Here is a 17,500-nt window from a genome sequence, read left to right as displayed (position 1 = left end):
GGGGAAGGAGAGATACCGGAATGACACGAGGGAACAGAGGCAGGCAAAAAGAAAAAGACAGGGAAGGATGCGAGGAGAAAGAACAGAACAGGAGCCCAAGGCAGGCAAAGAAAAAGCAAGGGATACGTACAAAAGGAGATGAAGGGATAAAGTGAAGGAATGACACAATCGAGGCAGAATGGCCGTCGGAAATAAAAAGAAGAGGAGGAAAGAGAAAAGTGATGAAGCAAGAGGGGAAGAAGAGAAGAATGAGAATGAGAGAGTGAGAGAGAGAGATCGGGCTGTGACTCCAGAGCAAGAACGAAAAAGAATAAGAAAGGCAGAGCGACGGAGGAGTGCAAAGCAGCCACAGCCAAAGCAAGCAGAAGGTATCTGAATACTGAGTACAGCATGCGTGGTGCATTATGGGAAATGAAGTCTTCAACAGTAACCCTACATCGACTACAGAACGTGAACTGCGCACTAATTAATAATGCTGTGTTACTCTGAGTGACCTGAGCATTATAATGGAATATGATTAAGCTGACAGGCTTTGCTGCAAGAATCATCCTAAACGTTGATAAACGTTAGCTTAAACTTCATAAACAATACATTTTCATTAACGTTATCATCAAATCATATTAATTAGGACGAAGTTTGTATCAAAGGGTAAAGAGAAAATAATTCTCATGAAGTATTCTTGTTTGTTTGATTGTTGACATCTATCTACAGTCATATACATATATATATATATATATATATATATATATATATATATATATATATATATATAGTGTTTTAAAACAATATTTAAGTCTATAAAACTATAATTAGTCCAAGTATAAATATGTCTATTGTTAGGAATTTCATTTAAATACTATATTGTCCTGTGACTAAACTGTAACCTTAAAGTTAACCTTAATTGTAGCTGATAGCGTTTAAAAAACCTTAGAAGAACCTTTGAATTTTAACAAACAGTGTTCTAAAATGTAAATTTATATATAAAACAAGTCTAAATATCTATAAAGTCTATTGTTAGAAGTGTTATGTAAATTCTACACAAAGACTGTATGTACTATAACTAAAGAACAACCTTAAAGCTAACCTTAAATTTAGCTGATAAAATGCTGTATATTCTATTTATGTATAATACTGTTTATATACAGATATACATATTTTTAGATCTTATAATAGAAAAATACTAATACAAACTTCTAGCTCAATAATAAAAATTAATCTATGTAGAAACTTTCTAAATATGTTTAAATTCAACTCAAAAACCTCAAATTGTCAATACTGTTCTGAAAGGGTTGACCAAATATTTTCTTAAGTTTAACAAATTGACAAAAACAAAATTTGATCTTAAAATCATGCCTAAAACACAGTCGTGATATATACAATCAAGTAAAGCTGTACATACGTTAATAATGTTGAAATCTGAATAAATATATTTACATTGAAATGTCTATGATACTATGATATATTGTGTCTTTAAATAGTCTAAAAGTACGATTTTAATAGACGTCTCGCATAAATTCTGGATCGAAAACTCTTAACAAAACTGTAACTGTAATCTCTAGGTGTTCTGTTGTAAAAATCTGCATGCAAGCATTTAATAAACTTAACCTCGACTATAAGTTCTTCTTAAACCTTCAGTAAAAGTTGGACACGTACAGTATGTCTGTCTCCTCGTTGTTCATAACAACCTACTGTGAAAACTATCAAAGCTGTATTATACACAAGTTATACATAAGTTTTATATAAGATCAATAAGTCCTGTTCTGGTACTTGTCTTTATTTTCACTAAATCTTTGTCATAAAATTCCTCACCTGTGATGTCGAACCACAGGGGGGTGGAGCCCTGCTGTTGGGCTGAGACCACACCCACAATGTCCGCCACTTTATCACTTTCCATGACGGTGAAGTTGTAAAGCGGCTCTTCGAACGCCAGCGGCGCGGCGCTCGGTGGCGGCCGACGAATCCATTCGATATGCAAACGAGCCGTCACCCAGCGCTGAGGGCGGCCATTATCCACCGCCTTCACCTGAGGTCAAAGGTCAAAAAAACCTTTCAAACCCTGTAACTACACTGTAAATGCGCAAAACCCGTTGGAACCTTTTTAACTAAACTAAATTGAACAAAAATTCAAAATGTAACTAAACTACTGTATGTCATTCCACTAAAAACTATTTCTCAGATCATTCTTAATCCACTAATTAAACTCTAACTATTTCCAACTTTTAAGTTCTAATGTAAAATAAATTATTAAATATGAACTATTTATATAACTGCATTTATTCATATCATTCTATGTTTATAAATTCTGATCTAACAGCTGTTATTAAACTGCATGTATTAATATATCTGTGAACATTTCTATAATTATAATTTTATACTCTTTTATACTCTAAAGTAAACTATAACTATTCATATAAGTGTGTGCGTTTCTATATTTATTTAAAAAAATTGCATTCTACAGTGACTACTGTAGCTAAACAACAACTATTTAATTACTATAATTATTTACTATAACTATCTTCCTATAATTTACTTTGTTACATTCAACAGTAACTACTACAACTTAATTACTTAATTACTTAATTATAACTATTTAATAAAACTATGAATATTTTAAAATTATATACATTTTTATAAATTACATTATGTAACTAAACTACAAATACTCCATGTAAACATGTATGTTTCCATAGTTATATATTTATCAAATACATTCTGCAGTAACTATTATGACTAAACTACAGCTATTTAATAACAACAATGATTTAATATAACTGTGAATATTTCAATAATTATAATTTTATACTCTTTAATGTAAACTATTCATATAAATATGTACATTTCCATATTTATTGTATAAATTGTATTCTACAGTGACTATTGGAGCTAAACAACAACTATTTAATTACTATAATTATTTACTATAACTGTATTTCTATAATTTAATTCACGTTACATTCTACAGATACATTCTACCGTAACTCCTACAACTTAATTAAGTATTTAATAAAACTATGAATGTGTTTACATTTTCATATATGTAAATTACATCATGATGTAACTAAACTGCAACTATTTAATGTAAACATGTGTTTCCATACTTATATATTGATAAAATACATTCTGCAATAACTATTGTAACTACACTACAACTATTTAAGAACAATAATGTAATATACCTATGAACATTTCTATAATTATATTTTTAGAAATCAACATTATACATATTGTAAATAAACTACTAATATTTAATTAGCCTTGTACCTAAATTATGAGTTTATTTAATTGTTTATATTTGTACCATTGTTTTTTATTTAAATATTTACTATGCTTACAAATTTCTATTTATTACCTAAATGTAGAAATTTTATTTTTATATAAGTATATTTATATTAGATGTATATATAAAATAAAAAGTATTTATAAATTCAATATTGTTAATGAGCTCCTGTTTGAGTACATAGTTGTAGCAACTACAGAAATTTAACCAAGGGCTCGTAGAAAGGAAAAATTCTAGAGGATAGAATGTTAATAGTTAGGTCAATCTAGGTACATAGGGGTCAAAGGTCAGGGGTGACGTACAGTGAGAATGTCGTATGTTCCAGCGGGGAACTGCTTCCTGGGAGAGGACACAAGGCCAGTCTTGGGGTCGATGTGGAACTTGCCGTCATCGTTGCCATCCACGATGCTGTAGGTGAGCTCTGCATTGGGGCCGTAGTCAGTGTCGTAGGCGAAGATGCGGTAGATGGCTCCGCCCCTCTGTCTCCGCCCACGCTCAGGTAAACGTACCTGGTAGAGTTTCTCTGGGAAAATGGGTTTGTTATCGTTTACATCCAGGACTTGAATCACCACCCACACAGTGGTGTGACGGGGCGAGGGTCCTCCGTCTGATACGGTCACCTACACACACACACACACACACACACACACACACACACACACACACACACACTTTGTTTTTGCTAGCTTCTTGGCTTAAAACAAAATCTCCGGAAGTTTCCATTCATGTTGAATATTCCTGCACAGGTTATAAATAATTATTTGCTCATGCCGAGTCGTGATTAAACTCCATCAATGGGCCAATAAACACGCATGTCATTATCATATCATTAAATCCTCAGAGGGGATCAGTACCCGAGTTTAATTTTTCCTGTCGTTTAATTGATTTTAAAACACAGATGCATTCAAGCACCATCTGCTCAAACACACACCAGGGGAGTGCTGAAGACGGTGGGACAGACAGACGAACGAAAGAGGGAGAGAAAAACAAAAAGAATACATGGATAAATGGAGGTGAAAGAAAGAAAGAAATACAAAATGCAATATATTGAGTACAACCCCAATCCAGAAAACGCTGGGACGCTGCGTAAAATGTAAATAAAAACAGAACGCAATGATTTGCAAATCTCATAAACCCATCTGTTATTCACAATAGAACATAGAAAACATATCACATGTTTAAACTGAGGATTTATTTACATTTTACACAGCGTCCCAACTTTTTTGGAATTGGGGTTGTAGAAGAGAGGGATGGTATAAAACAGATTAGGAAAAATGGTGGAAAAAAGGTGTGTGTGTGTGTGTGTGTGTGTGTGAGAGAGAGAGAGAGAGACAGGCATGGTACATGTTCTTGATTGAATAGCACCATATATATTCTCTCTCTCTCTCACACACACACACATACACACACACTCATGCACTTACGTTACACACACAATCTTCTCATCAGTCAATCAATGTGCAATCTGTCACCTCCGCCACTGAATATGGATTTCTACACCTCACTTTAATATTCTGTGTGTGTGTGTGTGTGTGTGAGTGTGTGTGTGTGTGAGAGAGAGAGAGAGAGAGAGAGAGAGAGATGGAGCAATCGAGTCTGATCAAGCATGGGGGCTTGCATGTGCGATAAAGTGAGTGGGTATGTGCTTAAGAGAGTGTGTGTGTGTGTGTGTGTGTGTGTGTGTGTGTGTGTGCGCGCTTCACCTCAAGTACATGCTCTGCCTGCTGTTCTCGGTCCAGCTTTCTGGCAGTCGTGGTTATGAGACCTGGAACACACAGAGATTTGAATTAAAACCAATCATGCACACACAGACACACACACACATACACACACACATACACACAGTTCTTTTGCCTCCTACACGTGTGTTTCTTTGAGTGTGTGTGTTCAGATATATAACAGATAAATGTGTCAAAGACACAAACACAAAACAGACTGAACAGATAAAAGAATAGAAAAAACAGACAAAAGACCCACAAAATACAAACAGAGCAGAACAGAATACAAAAAAGTACAGACAAAATGTTGTGTGTGTGTGTGTGTGTCTGTATTAAGGACAAACACAACAACACACTCAAAAGTTTTTGGCCTAAGTTCTATCAGCAATTTCATTCCAGAGAAAGTAAAGCACACACACTCTCTCGTTCAAAGGTCTTAACTCCTGATTTTATCACCATAGCAACCAGTGGCTCAATTCTTAACCACTCTGGACCTGTGTGTGTGAATGTGTGTGTGTGGGTGGGGGGGTGGTAAAGTGGTTGCAACAAACAGAAACCGATTAAGACAAAGCACCGCACACAAACACACACACACACACACACACACCTGTATCATGGAGTCTGTGTTTGTCTATGTTTAACAGCTGCACTAGTAACATTAGCATATTAATTAAAGCGAAGAGTGATTGCAGACAGCTGAAATGATAAGAGCAACACACACACACACACACACACACACACACACACACAGAAGATAGGCTTGTGATACAAGTGTGTGGGAGTTTGAACATCTCATTGTGAGGACAGGTGGCATAATTACAAATGAAGTGTGTGTGTGTGTGTGTGTGTGTGTGTGCAGATGGTAAGTTGCACTATAAGGATGTCTTTTATTTAATGTCATACATTTCAAGCACGCACACTGAAAGACTGAAGAAACATCTGTACACACACACACACACACAGAACTATTCTTAGAGTCTTTCATCTCCAGACACACACACACACACACACACACACACGATGGGGGAGCGAGGGAGATGAGGGAGAAGATGAGAGGTGATTGCAGAAAGGAGGATAAGAAAACCAAGAGAGATGAGAAGATGTGGGAGTGCAAGACCACAAGATATAGAGGAGAGAGAGAAAAGGAGCTAGAAAAGAGGAGATATTAGAGAGGGAGATATTAGAGGAGGGAGTGGGGAAGAGATGGAGTGAGGGAAATAGAGAAGGAGAGAAAGGAGAGGAAAGAGAAAGAGAATTAACTATCATTTAGTAGTTGAAGCTTTCCTAAATAATAGTTGACTTAACAATAATTCATCTATTCTTTCATCCAATATCTTATCCTTTGATCCATCCATCCATCCATCCATCCATCCATCCCACATTTGCAGTACATTGTTCTTTAAAAAGAACTAGCTGTTTTTCATTGGTATATTTAATTTATTCACCTGTCTGCCCACTCATCCATCCATCCATCCAATCATCCATCCTCCTGTCTATTCACCTGTCTGCCCACTCATCCACAGATCCATCCAATCATCCATCCTCCTGTCTATTCACCTGTCTACGCACTCATCCATCCATCCATCCATCTGTCTATTCACCTGTCTGCCCACTCATCCATCCATCCATCCAATCATCCATCCTCCTGTCTATTCACCTGTCTACCCACTCATCCATCCATCCAATCATCCATCCTCCTGTCTATTCACCTGTCTGCCCACTCATCCACAGATCCATCCAATCATCCATCCTCCTGTCTATTCACCTGTCTACGCACTCATCCATCCATCCATCCATCTGTCTATTCACCTGTCTGCCCACTCATCCATCCATCCATCCAATCATCCATCCTCCTGTCTATTCACCTGTCTACCCACTCATCCATCCATCCAATCATCCATCCTCCTGTTTATTCACCTGTCTACCCACTCATCCATCCATCCATCCAATCATCCATCCTCCTGTCTATTCACCTGTCTACCCACTCATCCATCCATCCAATCATCCATCCTCCTGTTTATTCACCTGTCTACCCACTCATCCATCCATCCATCCAATCATCCATCCTCCTGTCTATTCACCTGTCTACCCACTCATCCATCCATCCAATCATCCATCCTCCTGTCTATTCACCTGTCTACCCACTCATCCATCCATCCAATCATCCATCCTCCTGTTTATTCACCTGTCTACCCACTCATCCATCCATCCACCCAATCATCCATCCTCCTGTCTATTCACCTGTCTACCCACTCATCCATCCATCCAATCATCCATCCTCCTGTCTATTCACCTGTCTACCCACTCATCCATCCATCCACCCAATCATCCATCCTCCTGTCTATTCACCTGTCTACCCACTCATCCATCCATCCAATCATCCATCCTCCTGTCTATTCACCTGTCTACCCACTCATCCATCCATCCAATCATCCATCCTCCTGTTTATTCACCTGTCTACCCACTCATCCATCCATCCACCCAATCATCCATCCTCCTGTCTATTCAACTGTCTACCCATCCATCCATCCATCCAATCATCCATCCTCCTGTCTATTCACCTGTCTGCCCACTCATCCACAAATCCATCCAATCATCCATCCTCCTGTCTATTCATCTGTCTGTCCATCTATTCACCCATACATCTGTTGATCCATCCATCCACTTATCCTTCCTTCCATCCAGCCTTCTAATGATGCATCCAGCATCTACCAATTTAACTATTTCATCCATCCAGCCACCCACCAATCGATTGACCCATCCATTAATTCAACCATCCATCCATCCTTCCATCCATTCACCATCCATCCGCCTGCCAATAGTCATGAATTCATCCATCCACCCAACCTTCTAATCATGTATCCTGCATCCACTCAGGTGAACTAATCCATCCATCCATCATTTAGATGCTACTTCTTGGATGTGGAGATATGTTAGGGGCCGTGTGTAAAGCAGGAGCAGTAACAGTACCATTTAGGGAGCGTCTATATTTTACCCCAATTCATTTTAATTTGCCCTCAAATAAATACATTCCAGTCCCAGTTAAAAAACAGGACTGTGATGGATAATGTCCTTGCACCATACAGACACAGAAAAGTGTGTGAGTGTGTGTGTCCATTAGGGGACATTATGCACCTGCAAACCTACTGAACACCTCCGGCTCCTGCCCTCAGCGTCACTTAAAGTTATTTATTGCTGTGAATGCCAGGTGTTTTTGCAGAGAACCGTAATTCTCTCTCTCTCTCTCTCTCTCTCTCTCTCTTCACAGTGCTTGTCATGATGAATAATGCATGAAATCTGCCAGCACAACACTGGTTTGTCAGTAAAGAGAGACAAAGAGGAAAGAGTCAGAGGGAAGATAGAGTGAAGGAGAAAGAAAGAGAGCGAGAGAGTGAGAGAGAGAGCAAGAGGGAGCGATAGAGCGAGAGGGGGAGAAATAAGGAATTAAAATAATATAGAAAGGAGAAGAAACAGAAGAATGTGTTTTTGCTGATAGATGCCTTTCGAGGTGTGTGTGTGTGTGTGTGTGTGTGTGTGGTGTTCAACTATGCTGCGAAAGTGTAAGAAACTTGCTCTCTCTCTCTCTCTCTCTCTCTCTCTCTCTCTCTCTCTGTGTGTGTGTGTGTGTGTGTGTGTGTGTGTGTCAATTAAAAAATAAGTAATATCCTAAAATAAACATTAAACTAAAAAAAAAAATGAAGCGCTTAAAAAAAGCTCAAAGAAAATCATCAATTAAAAATAATGCAATAATGTAAAATGAAAAACTCCTGCAATTCTATTATTATATTAGCCATCATAATGATTTGAAATCAATTTTATAAAATAAAAAAAAGCAATTTGGAAATATAATTTGGAATTTAATTCGTTTTGAAGGATTTATTGTATTATAGGATTTATATGTGTAGTAATATTCAGAATTTATACTCTAACTTTATTATATTAAAAAGATTTCGAATTATTCCTTAATCCCATAATTCCACCCTGAATGTTGCTGAATGCGCTATTCAGAAATTACGCAAGAGTTATGCACACGGGGGCGGAGTTTTCCTAAAACAGAGGCGTGTCTCAATTATACACAATTCTGACTTTAAACCTAAGCGCTTTTTTTTTTTTGGCACGATATAAATTCGAAGGAAGAACAGTACTACGTCTGGCACCACTGTCTGAGAATCCCACATAACAAAACAATATGTCTTGCTGAAATTTATGGCATGGCTGTAAATACATTTAAAATCACTACGGAATGTATTTCGTGACCGATATTAAATACGTAAATATGACACTATACGACACTACGCAGGAGACAGCACCTCATCCGGAGGAACACTGGGCTGAATATTTTATGGGTAAAATTCCAAACGATGGTTAAAACGAGCTATAAGTGTAGCAGATGAGTGCTCGGTCAGTGTATCCTTCAAACCGTGGTCACGTTTTCTTTCTGAAGCGCTTTCGAATGAAAAATGTAGTATCTTGTGGCTTCGTTAATTTAAGTGCACAAAAGAAACAGGTCACGCTGGATCAAGTGCTATTCTATACGCTGCTGAATAATGGGCGTGGAAGCCATTTTGTTCATGTAAACATGCGTAAATATTGATGTAACTTTTTTTTTAAGCAAACATACAGAAGATACTCTGCTTTAAACATGGCCTGCGGGGTTCTCGGTTGCATAAATATGAATAAACCACCAGAAAGCGGCTACAAATTGAAACGACACGGGACGAAGAAGCTTGAAATGAAGAGGAGTGAAGTGGAACTGAGTGAGGAGGATAATACAATGAAAAAAGTGTAACAAAAGTAATAAGTATTGTGAAACTAAAACGATTAAAACATATAACCGAAAGTAAAATATATTAAATTAATAAAATACGCAATACGTGTGTGTGTGTGTAGTCTAGTGAAGAGTATGTTTATGTTTAATTTCACACACAGTAAACCTCTTTGTCTCCATCTTTCTGGCTGTCTCTCTCTCTGTCTCCCTCTCTGTCTGTCTGTCTGTCTGTCTGTCTGACCTTTAGAAAGTGTGTAATTAGGATCTGCTGGGGAAGCAGCAGTGGATAATAGTGGAGGGCCTGTGGCTGTAAAATTGCCCAGTCAATCAAAACAAGAGCATCGCTAATGGATCGACCAATCAGCAGCCGTATTGACTTGCAATGTCATGCTTATGACACACACACACGCACACACAGATGAACCAACCAATCCCAGTCAACATGGTGTTTGATTGACAGGTGCGCTTACCAGTGCGCGAGTTGATGCTGAAGAAGTTTTGCGGGTTGCCGCTGGCGATGCGAAACGAGAAGCGGGGCTCTGTTGCCGTGGCGTCGGGATCCTGGGCTTGGATCTGGATGATTGACACGTCTTTGGGAGAGTTCTCAGGGACGGAGGCGTGGTACATGGGTTCAGAGGTCAACGGGGCATTATCGTTCACATCCTCTACCTGAACATTCAAATACACACACAGTCACACACTATAGCGTATACACACAAGCATACACACACATTATAACGTATACATACACATTATAGCATACAGACACACACACACACACTATAGCGTATACACACAAGCATACACACACATTATAACGTATACATACACATTATAGCATACAGACACAAGCATACACACACACACACACACACACACACACACTATAGCGTATACACACAAGCATACACACACATTATAACGTATACATACACATTATAGCATACAGACACAAGCATACACACACACACATACACACTATGGCGTATACACAGAAGCATACACACACACATTATAATGTATACATACACATTGTAGCATATAGACACAAGTATACACACACACACATATTATAATGTATACATACACATTGTAGCATATAGACACAAGTATACACACACACACACACACACACACACACACACACCTGAATGTAGACCTGCAGTGCAGCTGACTGAGGCACCACCCCCCGGTCGGTGGCATAAACCGTCAACCAATAGGAATCCTGCGTCTCACGATCCAACAGATCCGTAGTGTAGATCACTCCTGCACACAAAGACACACACACACACACACACACACACACACACCATGTTAAAATGATCTAAACTGACTGGTAGACAAACTGACAAAAAGCCACGCCCACAGAGTAACAATTAAGCATGCTAAAAGTTACTATTATGTAGCTGGTAGGTAGCTAGCTACAATCATTTGCATAACACAGGCGACTTAGCAAGTCACAGATTTTGTGTTTAGTCACATGATATTTGGATCTACTTATAACTAATGAGCAGCTTTCAAATTTGTAAACTGGAAGTGATGTCACGTGTGCATGTGTTTGAAGTTTTAGAAATTTTCAAGCAATGTTTTGGTATTCTAAGGCATTTGCTAATTTTTTAACTTGTATGCAAGAAAAATCGCATTAATATCAGGTCATATAATATTAGTTTTTAGGCACGTATGCCAAAAAAAAAACGGGCGTGCTAGAAAACAAACGCTAACCCAACACACAACACAAAGCTTTATTTGGCAAGGAGAAAAGGAAGAGGGTATGCTGTAAGCTGTACTGGAACACGGCCACTGAATGAAGTGTTTCTCAATTGTATGTAAATTAGCCATCACGCAGTGAAGCAACAAATCCGAATGCGGTGAAGAAACCGTCTCAGCTGATGAAGACAATCGGCCGTGAACTGAAGAGGATTTTCTGAAAAAGCCCTGCGAGCCAGAGTTAGCGTTATGCTAATGGTCTAGCTGAGCTAACCTTATTTGAAAGCCACTGTGCTATACACAATACACACCAACAGCACTCAACTACTTAGCGTGAGAAACAAAAGAGTCCAAAGCTAATTCACACACACGGCTAAAGGGCTAACACACCTACGTGTGTGTGTGTGTGTGTGTGTGAGTTTATGTGTGTGTAAATTCTTTAGCATGTTTACACTAGCATGTAGCATTCCCACACTCCATTAACTCAGTGCATTAGACAATCGTTAGACATTTACATCACTGGAGGGAGTTTTCAAACTATCTCTGTGTGACAGAGAGAGAGAGAGAGAGAGAGAGAGCAATAAAGGGAGGAAAAGGAGAAAGGAAAGAAGGAAGGAAGAAAGCGTTAAAATATAGAGTTAAAATATGTAGACAGCATTCTTTCATGGAGAGTCTGAGCAATTACCAGGAATCATCTGCACTTTTGAAGTGACCTATAGCCACAACGATCACGACGACCGACACACATTACAGGTTATACGGTTACACAATCACATTATAACAGTTAAGAAGTGCTCTTCAGTAGCTTTCAAACGACACCAGCCGCGCAACACTACAATCTATGGTGCCTGAGAAAGGGATTGCGGGTGGCGGTCATTTTAGCCTACTTGGAACTCTATTTCAGGTTAAAATGGTGCTAAGACGCTGCTACGGAGTTCATTATGTTTGAATCCATCATTTCACCCAGATCAGACACTTTGTTTATTCAATTAACTTTTCAGAAGAACTTTTTAGACATGGTGAACATTTTGTCATCGGAGAATCGAACTGAATTCTATTCATGAAGCCAGTATCGTGAACCGAATCCTTACTGGAGTGTATCGTTACACCCCTAGTGCACACTGAGCCAATAAGTATAATTCCTGAAAGATTTTTGACTCCAAGTTCTCTTCTTGCCAGTGGACTTACATTCACTCAGTGCCGTCATTCCTGGATGTGACAATCTCACTCACATTCACTTTCAGTAACCACTTAATCCTGGTCAGAGATTGTGTAAAGCCAGGGAATACTGGGTGTGTTAGAGCAGAGAAAACACTAAAATGTACAGGACAGGGGGTTCTCCAGGACAAAGGCTGGGAACCTGTGTACTATAGGTACTACAGATATACCATGTACTTCCATGCGCACCCTGCACTATGGGTACTACAGGTACAGCATGTACTAAAGGTTCACCATGTACTATAAATACTACAGGTACATCATGTACTATAGGTTCACCATGTACTATAAGTACTACAGGTACACCATGTACTACAGGTTCACCATGTAAAATAGGTACTACAGATATACCATGTACTACAGGTACACAATGTATTATAGGTACTACAGATACACCATGTACTATAGGTACTACAGGTACACCCTGCACTATAAGTACTACAGGTACACCATGTACTACAGGTTCACCATGTATTATAGGTACACCATGTATTATAGGTACTACAGGTACACCATGTACTACAAGTTCACCATGTACTATAGCTACTACAGATACACCATGTACTATAGGTACTACAGGTACACCCTGCACTATAAGTACTACAGGTACACCATGTACTACAGGTTCACCATGTATTATAGGTACTATAGGTACACCATGTACTACAAGTACACAGTGTATTATAGGTACTACAGATACACCATGTACTATAGGTACTACAGGTACACCCTGCACTATAAGTACTACAGGTACACCATGTACTACAGGTTCACCATGTATTATAGGTACTATAGGTACACCATGTACTACAAGTACACAGTGTATTATAGGTACTACAGATACACCATGTACTATAGGTACTACATGTACACCCTGTACTATAAGTACTACAGGTACACCATTGACTACAGGTTCACCATGTATTATAGGTACACCATGTATTATAGGTACTACAGGTACACCATGTACTACAAGTTCACCATGTACTATAGCTACTACAGATACACCAAGCACACCATGTATTACAGGTACACCATGTACTACAAGTTCACCATGTATTATAGGTACTACAGGTACATCTTGTACTAAAAGTACACAATGTACTAAAGGTACGCCATGTACAATTTACTACAGGTACAACATGTACTACAGGTACAACTTGTAGGATAAGTACTACAACTACAACTTGTACTATAAGTATTACAGGTACAACTTGTAGGATAAGTACTACAGGTACAACATGTACTATAAGTACTACAGGTACAACTTGTAGGATAAGTACTACAGGTACAACATGTACTATAAGTACTACAGGTACAACATGTACTATAAATACTACAAGTACAACATATACTATAAGTACTACAGGTACAACATGTACTATAAGTACTACAGGTACAACATGTACTATAAGTACTACAGGTACAACTTTAATTTTTTTTTACTTCATCGCTGAATTAATGGATTGTGAATGCTGTTTGGATTAAGTACTCAGAGTACTTTGAATTAAATCCTCAGTTTTCCATCATCATCATCATCAAAAAAAAAAAAGATACCCATTTTGTAACCTCAGACATGGAGAATCTTTGAACTCCGAAGTAGATGGGCATGTGCTGCTCTCGTGGAGTGTCGGAGAGTCAAATCAACTTCCTTACCCTTTAAATCTGAATAACCATGTATGCAAGGAAACACACACACACACACACACACACACACACACACACACACAGACACACTACTGACAGGGAACTGATTGAGAGCAGAGTTTTAACGAAGGGATTATTCTCTTTCATGTCTTCATGTCTGCTGCCTGACCTAATTAAAGAATGTTAAGTGTGTGTGTGTGTGTGTGTGTGTGTGTAAAAAAGTGAAATACCTATCAATAGAATGATCTATATGAGTGATTAAATATTAATTAGATCCCAATTATCCACATCCTGTAACAGTTCAATGGTGTGAGTATGTGCGTGTGTGTGTGTGTGTGTGTGTGTGTGTGTGTTACAGATGGGCACAGCTGGTGCATAACTTGTTCATACGGTGTTCACACTGCATGAGTGTCACTTCAGCACAGGAGGGTTTAACCTCACACACACACACCCAACACCCCCCCCCCCCACACACACACAAAATATATCAGTCGTATCTGTAATTACTTATCCTACTCAAGTGTGTGTGTGTGTAGCTGAAATATTTCAATGGTAGAGCCCGTATCCTAGCAACCTAAATAAAAGGGAATGTGTAACGGCTCCAACCGAACTGTCTGCCTTAACTGTGGTGTTTACACACATGTCGCGTCCCGATCTGAAGCTAGCTCCCTAGGTAGGCAGCATTTCAGGACAGCATTTGCACACTCCCAAGAGAAACGCTGTCCCATTTGGAGGACCAAACATACAATGTGACCGAATTTCCCATCTCAAGCGAATAAATACAGCTGAACAAATACAGTATAGTTTGTTTATCGACCATCATTCCATGGTGAAAAAAATCAGATAGATAACATTACACAGCTTCACAATGTATGGTGCTAGCTTATATGGCTAATAAGTTGATATTGATAAGCTAGAATACTAACTGACTGGCTGTTTAAACAGTTAATGTTTCTTAATTATGTACTTTCTGTTCACCTGTACTTTCAATTACCTGGCATCCTAAGCAGCTAGAACTGAGTGACTAATAGCGTGCTAAGCAGCTAGAACTGAGTGACTAATAGCGTGCTAAGCAGCTAGAACTGAGTGACTAATAGCGTGCTAAGCAGCTAGAACTGAGTGACTAATAGCGTGCTAAGCAGCTGTTTTACTAACTTAAATCATGCAGTGGGCCAACAAAAGCAGAGCCTCAGTTTAATGCACCGCTTGGTTGCGATTACATCACATAAAGCAACATTACCTATGCTAGTCAAGCTACCTAACTATGTCCAGTGAACTAGTTAGATAAGCTAGCATGAACATTATCTGTCCAAATAATAAATCCTCATCCAAGCTCTTTAGCAAGCTTGCTTTGTGCTATACAATTTTACTATATAAACAAATCAAGTGGCGGAATTAAGTAGCTAGCTAGCTAGCCTTAGTTAAGCCACTGCGAGGTAAAAAATGACCACGTTTCCGATTAGGTGAGCAGATTTAACCCAGAAGAAGCTGTTTAATTGCTAGCACATGTTTCTTCCAAGTATTTTATGCGAGTGTGAACATTCAAATCTGGTTTTATTAATTGTTGGAACGACCATACATGTGAAGTCAGCCATTCCGCTAGCTTGATGCTATCACAGGTGCTAGCATAAGATTAAGATAGAGAAAATGGAGGCTGTATGCCGTGAGTTATACACTGAGGAAAACACGAACGTATGAAACACAGATTTAATTAGTTCAGACCAATTATTCCTCTATCACGAGTGTGTGTGTGTGTGTGTGTGTGTGTGTGTGTGAGGTGTTATCTCGGCGTGAGTTAGACCATGGATGTGTGCGTACCTGCTGCTGCAAACGTGGGAGGTTTAGGCCCTGATGATGTACAACAGCTTGCGCTAGACTACTGTTGTGTGTGTGTGTGTGTGTGTGTGTGTGTGTGTGTTTGTACAAGCATTTCTATTTCCTCCATGCACTTATTAAAAAGCACCCACGTCTGTGGTCTTGCATTAACTAGAACTTGAGTAGACCAGAGTTAAGTTTATCCTTAAAAGTCAGCGATTTCAGCACGCCTAGCTATTAGCACACTTTACTGTAAACATGCTAACAAATGGACAGACTACTATAACCACTGGAGTAGTGCAACAACTGATGAAAACACTGATGAATGGATAAATTACCGTAAATAACGGAGTAGTAGCATGTCTAGCATTAACACACTAACAAATGGACCAAGTACCGTAAAAATTGGAGTAGCGGTTGAAACGGTGTCTCTGAGGCCCTCTAGTGGCTGGCTGCAGTACAACGCTTAACCCCGCCCATTCCCATGTAAGCGAATGGCGAACGAGCCAAATTTACATTTCTCCACAAATTATTTCCTGGAACAGTGTTCTGTCGCTTTTACACATTCAGCTGGTGGGAAGTTTGGTGCTTTGGGGAAAATCGTCAACTGTAACGCACATTGGTAAAGCAGCTGAGGTTAGCATGTGCTAATTACAGCTACTGACTAAAAAAATCTCCCCCGTTTACTCTTTCACACTCTCGCTCGGTCTCTCTCTCTCTCTCTCTCTCTCTCTCTCTCTCTCTATGACTCACACACATGCAGATATTCGCCGTTGTTGCTGAAACAGGATTAAACCAGGTGGCATTAAGAAAGGCGTATGACATCAAACACTAGATTCAGACGCAAAGGATCATGGGAGATCTAATTTTAGGTGAGAAAACACGCACTTGCTGAACTTCACACCTCTGTGGAGCGATAAATGGGATATGAGCTTTATTCACATCGGCGGCAGTGGCGTGGAAAGAGAAAGAAAGAAATACAAAAGAAAGACAGAAAGAAAGAAAGAAAGAAGACAGAAAAGAAAGAGAAGAAAGACCGAAAAGAAAGAAAGAAAGGAAAGAAAGAAAGAGAAGAAAGACAGAAAGAAAGAAAGAGAACAAAGACCGAAAAGAAAGAAAGAAAGGAAAGAAAGAAAGAGAAGAAAGACAGAAAGAAAGAAAGAAAGAAAGAGAAGAAAGACAGAAAAGAAAGAAAGAGAAAAGAAAGAGAATATAGACAGAAAAGAAAAAAGACAGAAAAAGAAAGAAAGACAGAAAAGAAAGAAAGAGAAGAAAGACAAAAGAAAGAAAGAAAGAAAGACAGGCAGAAAGACATAAAAAGAGAAGAAAGAGAAAAGAAAGAGAAGGAAG

At 38.8% G+C, this 17,500-nt stretch overlaps 1 protein-coding gene across 1 annotated transcript in view; it reads right to left on the bottom strand.

The window, feature by feature from the left end:
- The window catches only part of fat3a (FAT atypical cadherin 3a), a 119,782-nt gene that overhangs the window by 44,750 nt on the left and 57,532 nt on the right, over positions 1–17,500 (bottom strand). Inside the window, exons 3-7 of the mRNA XM_053646524.1 lie at positions 10,911–11,029; positions 10,234–10,432; positions 4,981–5,042; positions 3,580–3,897; positions 1,810–2,023 (exon numbers count right to left, since the gene is read on the bottom strand). Of these exons, the coding sequence (XP_053502499.1) occupies positions 1,810–2,023; positions 3,580–3,897; positions 4,981–5,042; positions 10,234–10,432; positions 10,911–11,029 (912 nt within the window). The remainder of the gene's footprint in view (positions 1–1,809; positions 2,024–3,579; positions 3,898–4,980; positions 5,043–10,233; positions 10,433–10,910; positions 11,030–17,500) is intronic.

Source organism: Ictalurus furcatus, chromosome 17 (genome assembly GCF_023375685.1).
Source record: "Ictalurus furcatus strain D&B chromosome 17, Billie_1.0, whole genome shotgun sequence".
In the NCBI taxonomy this organism is placed as follows: Eukaryota; Metazoa; Chordata; class Actinopteri; order Siluriformes; family Ictaluridae; genus Ictalurus; species Ictalurus furcatus.
This window is presented reverse-complemented; position numbering and strand designations above follow the sequence as displayed.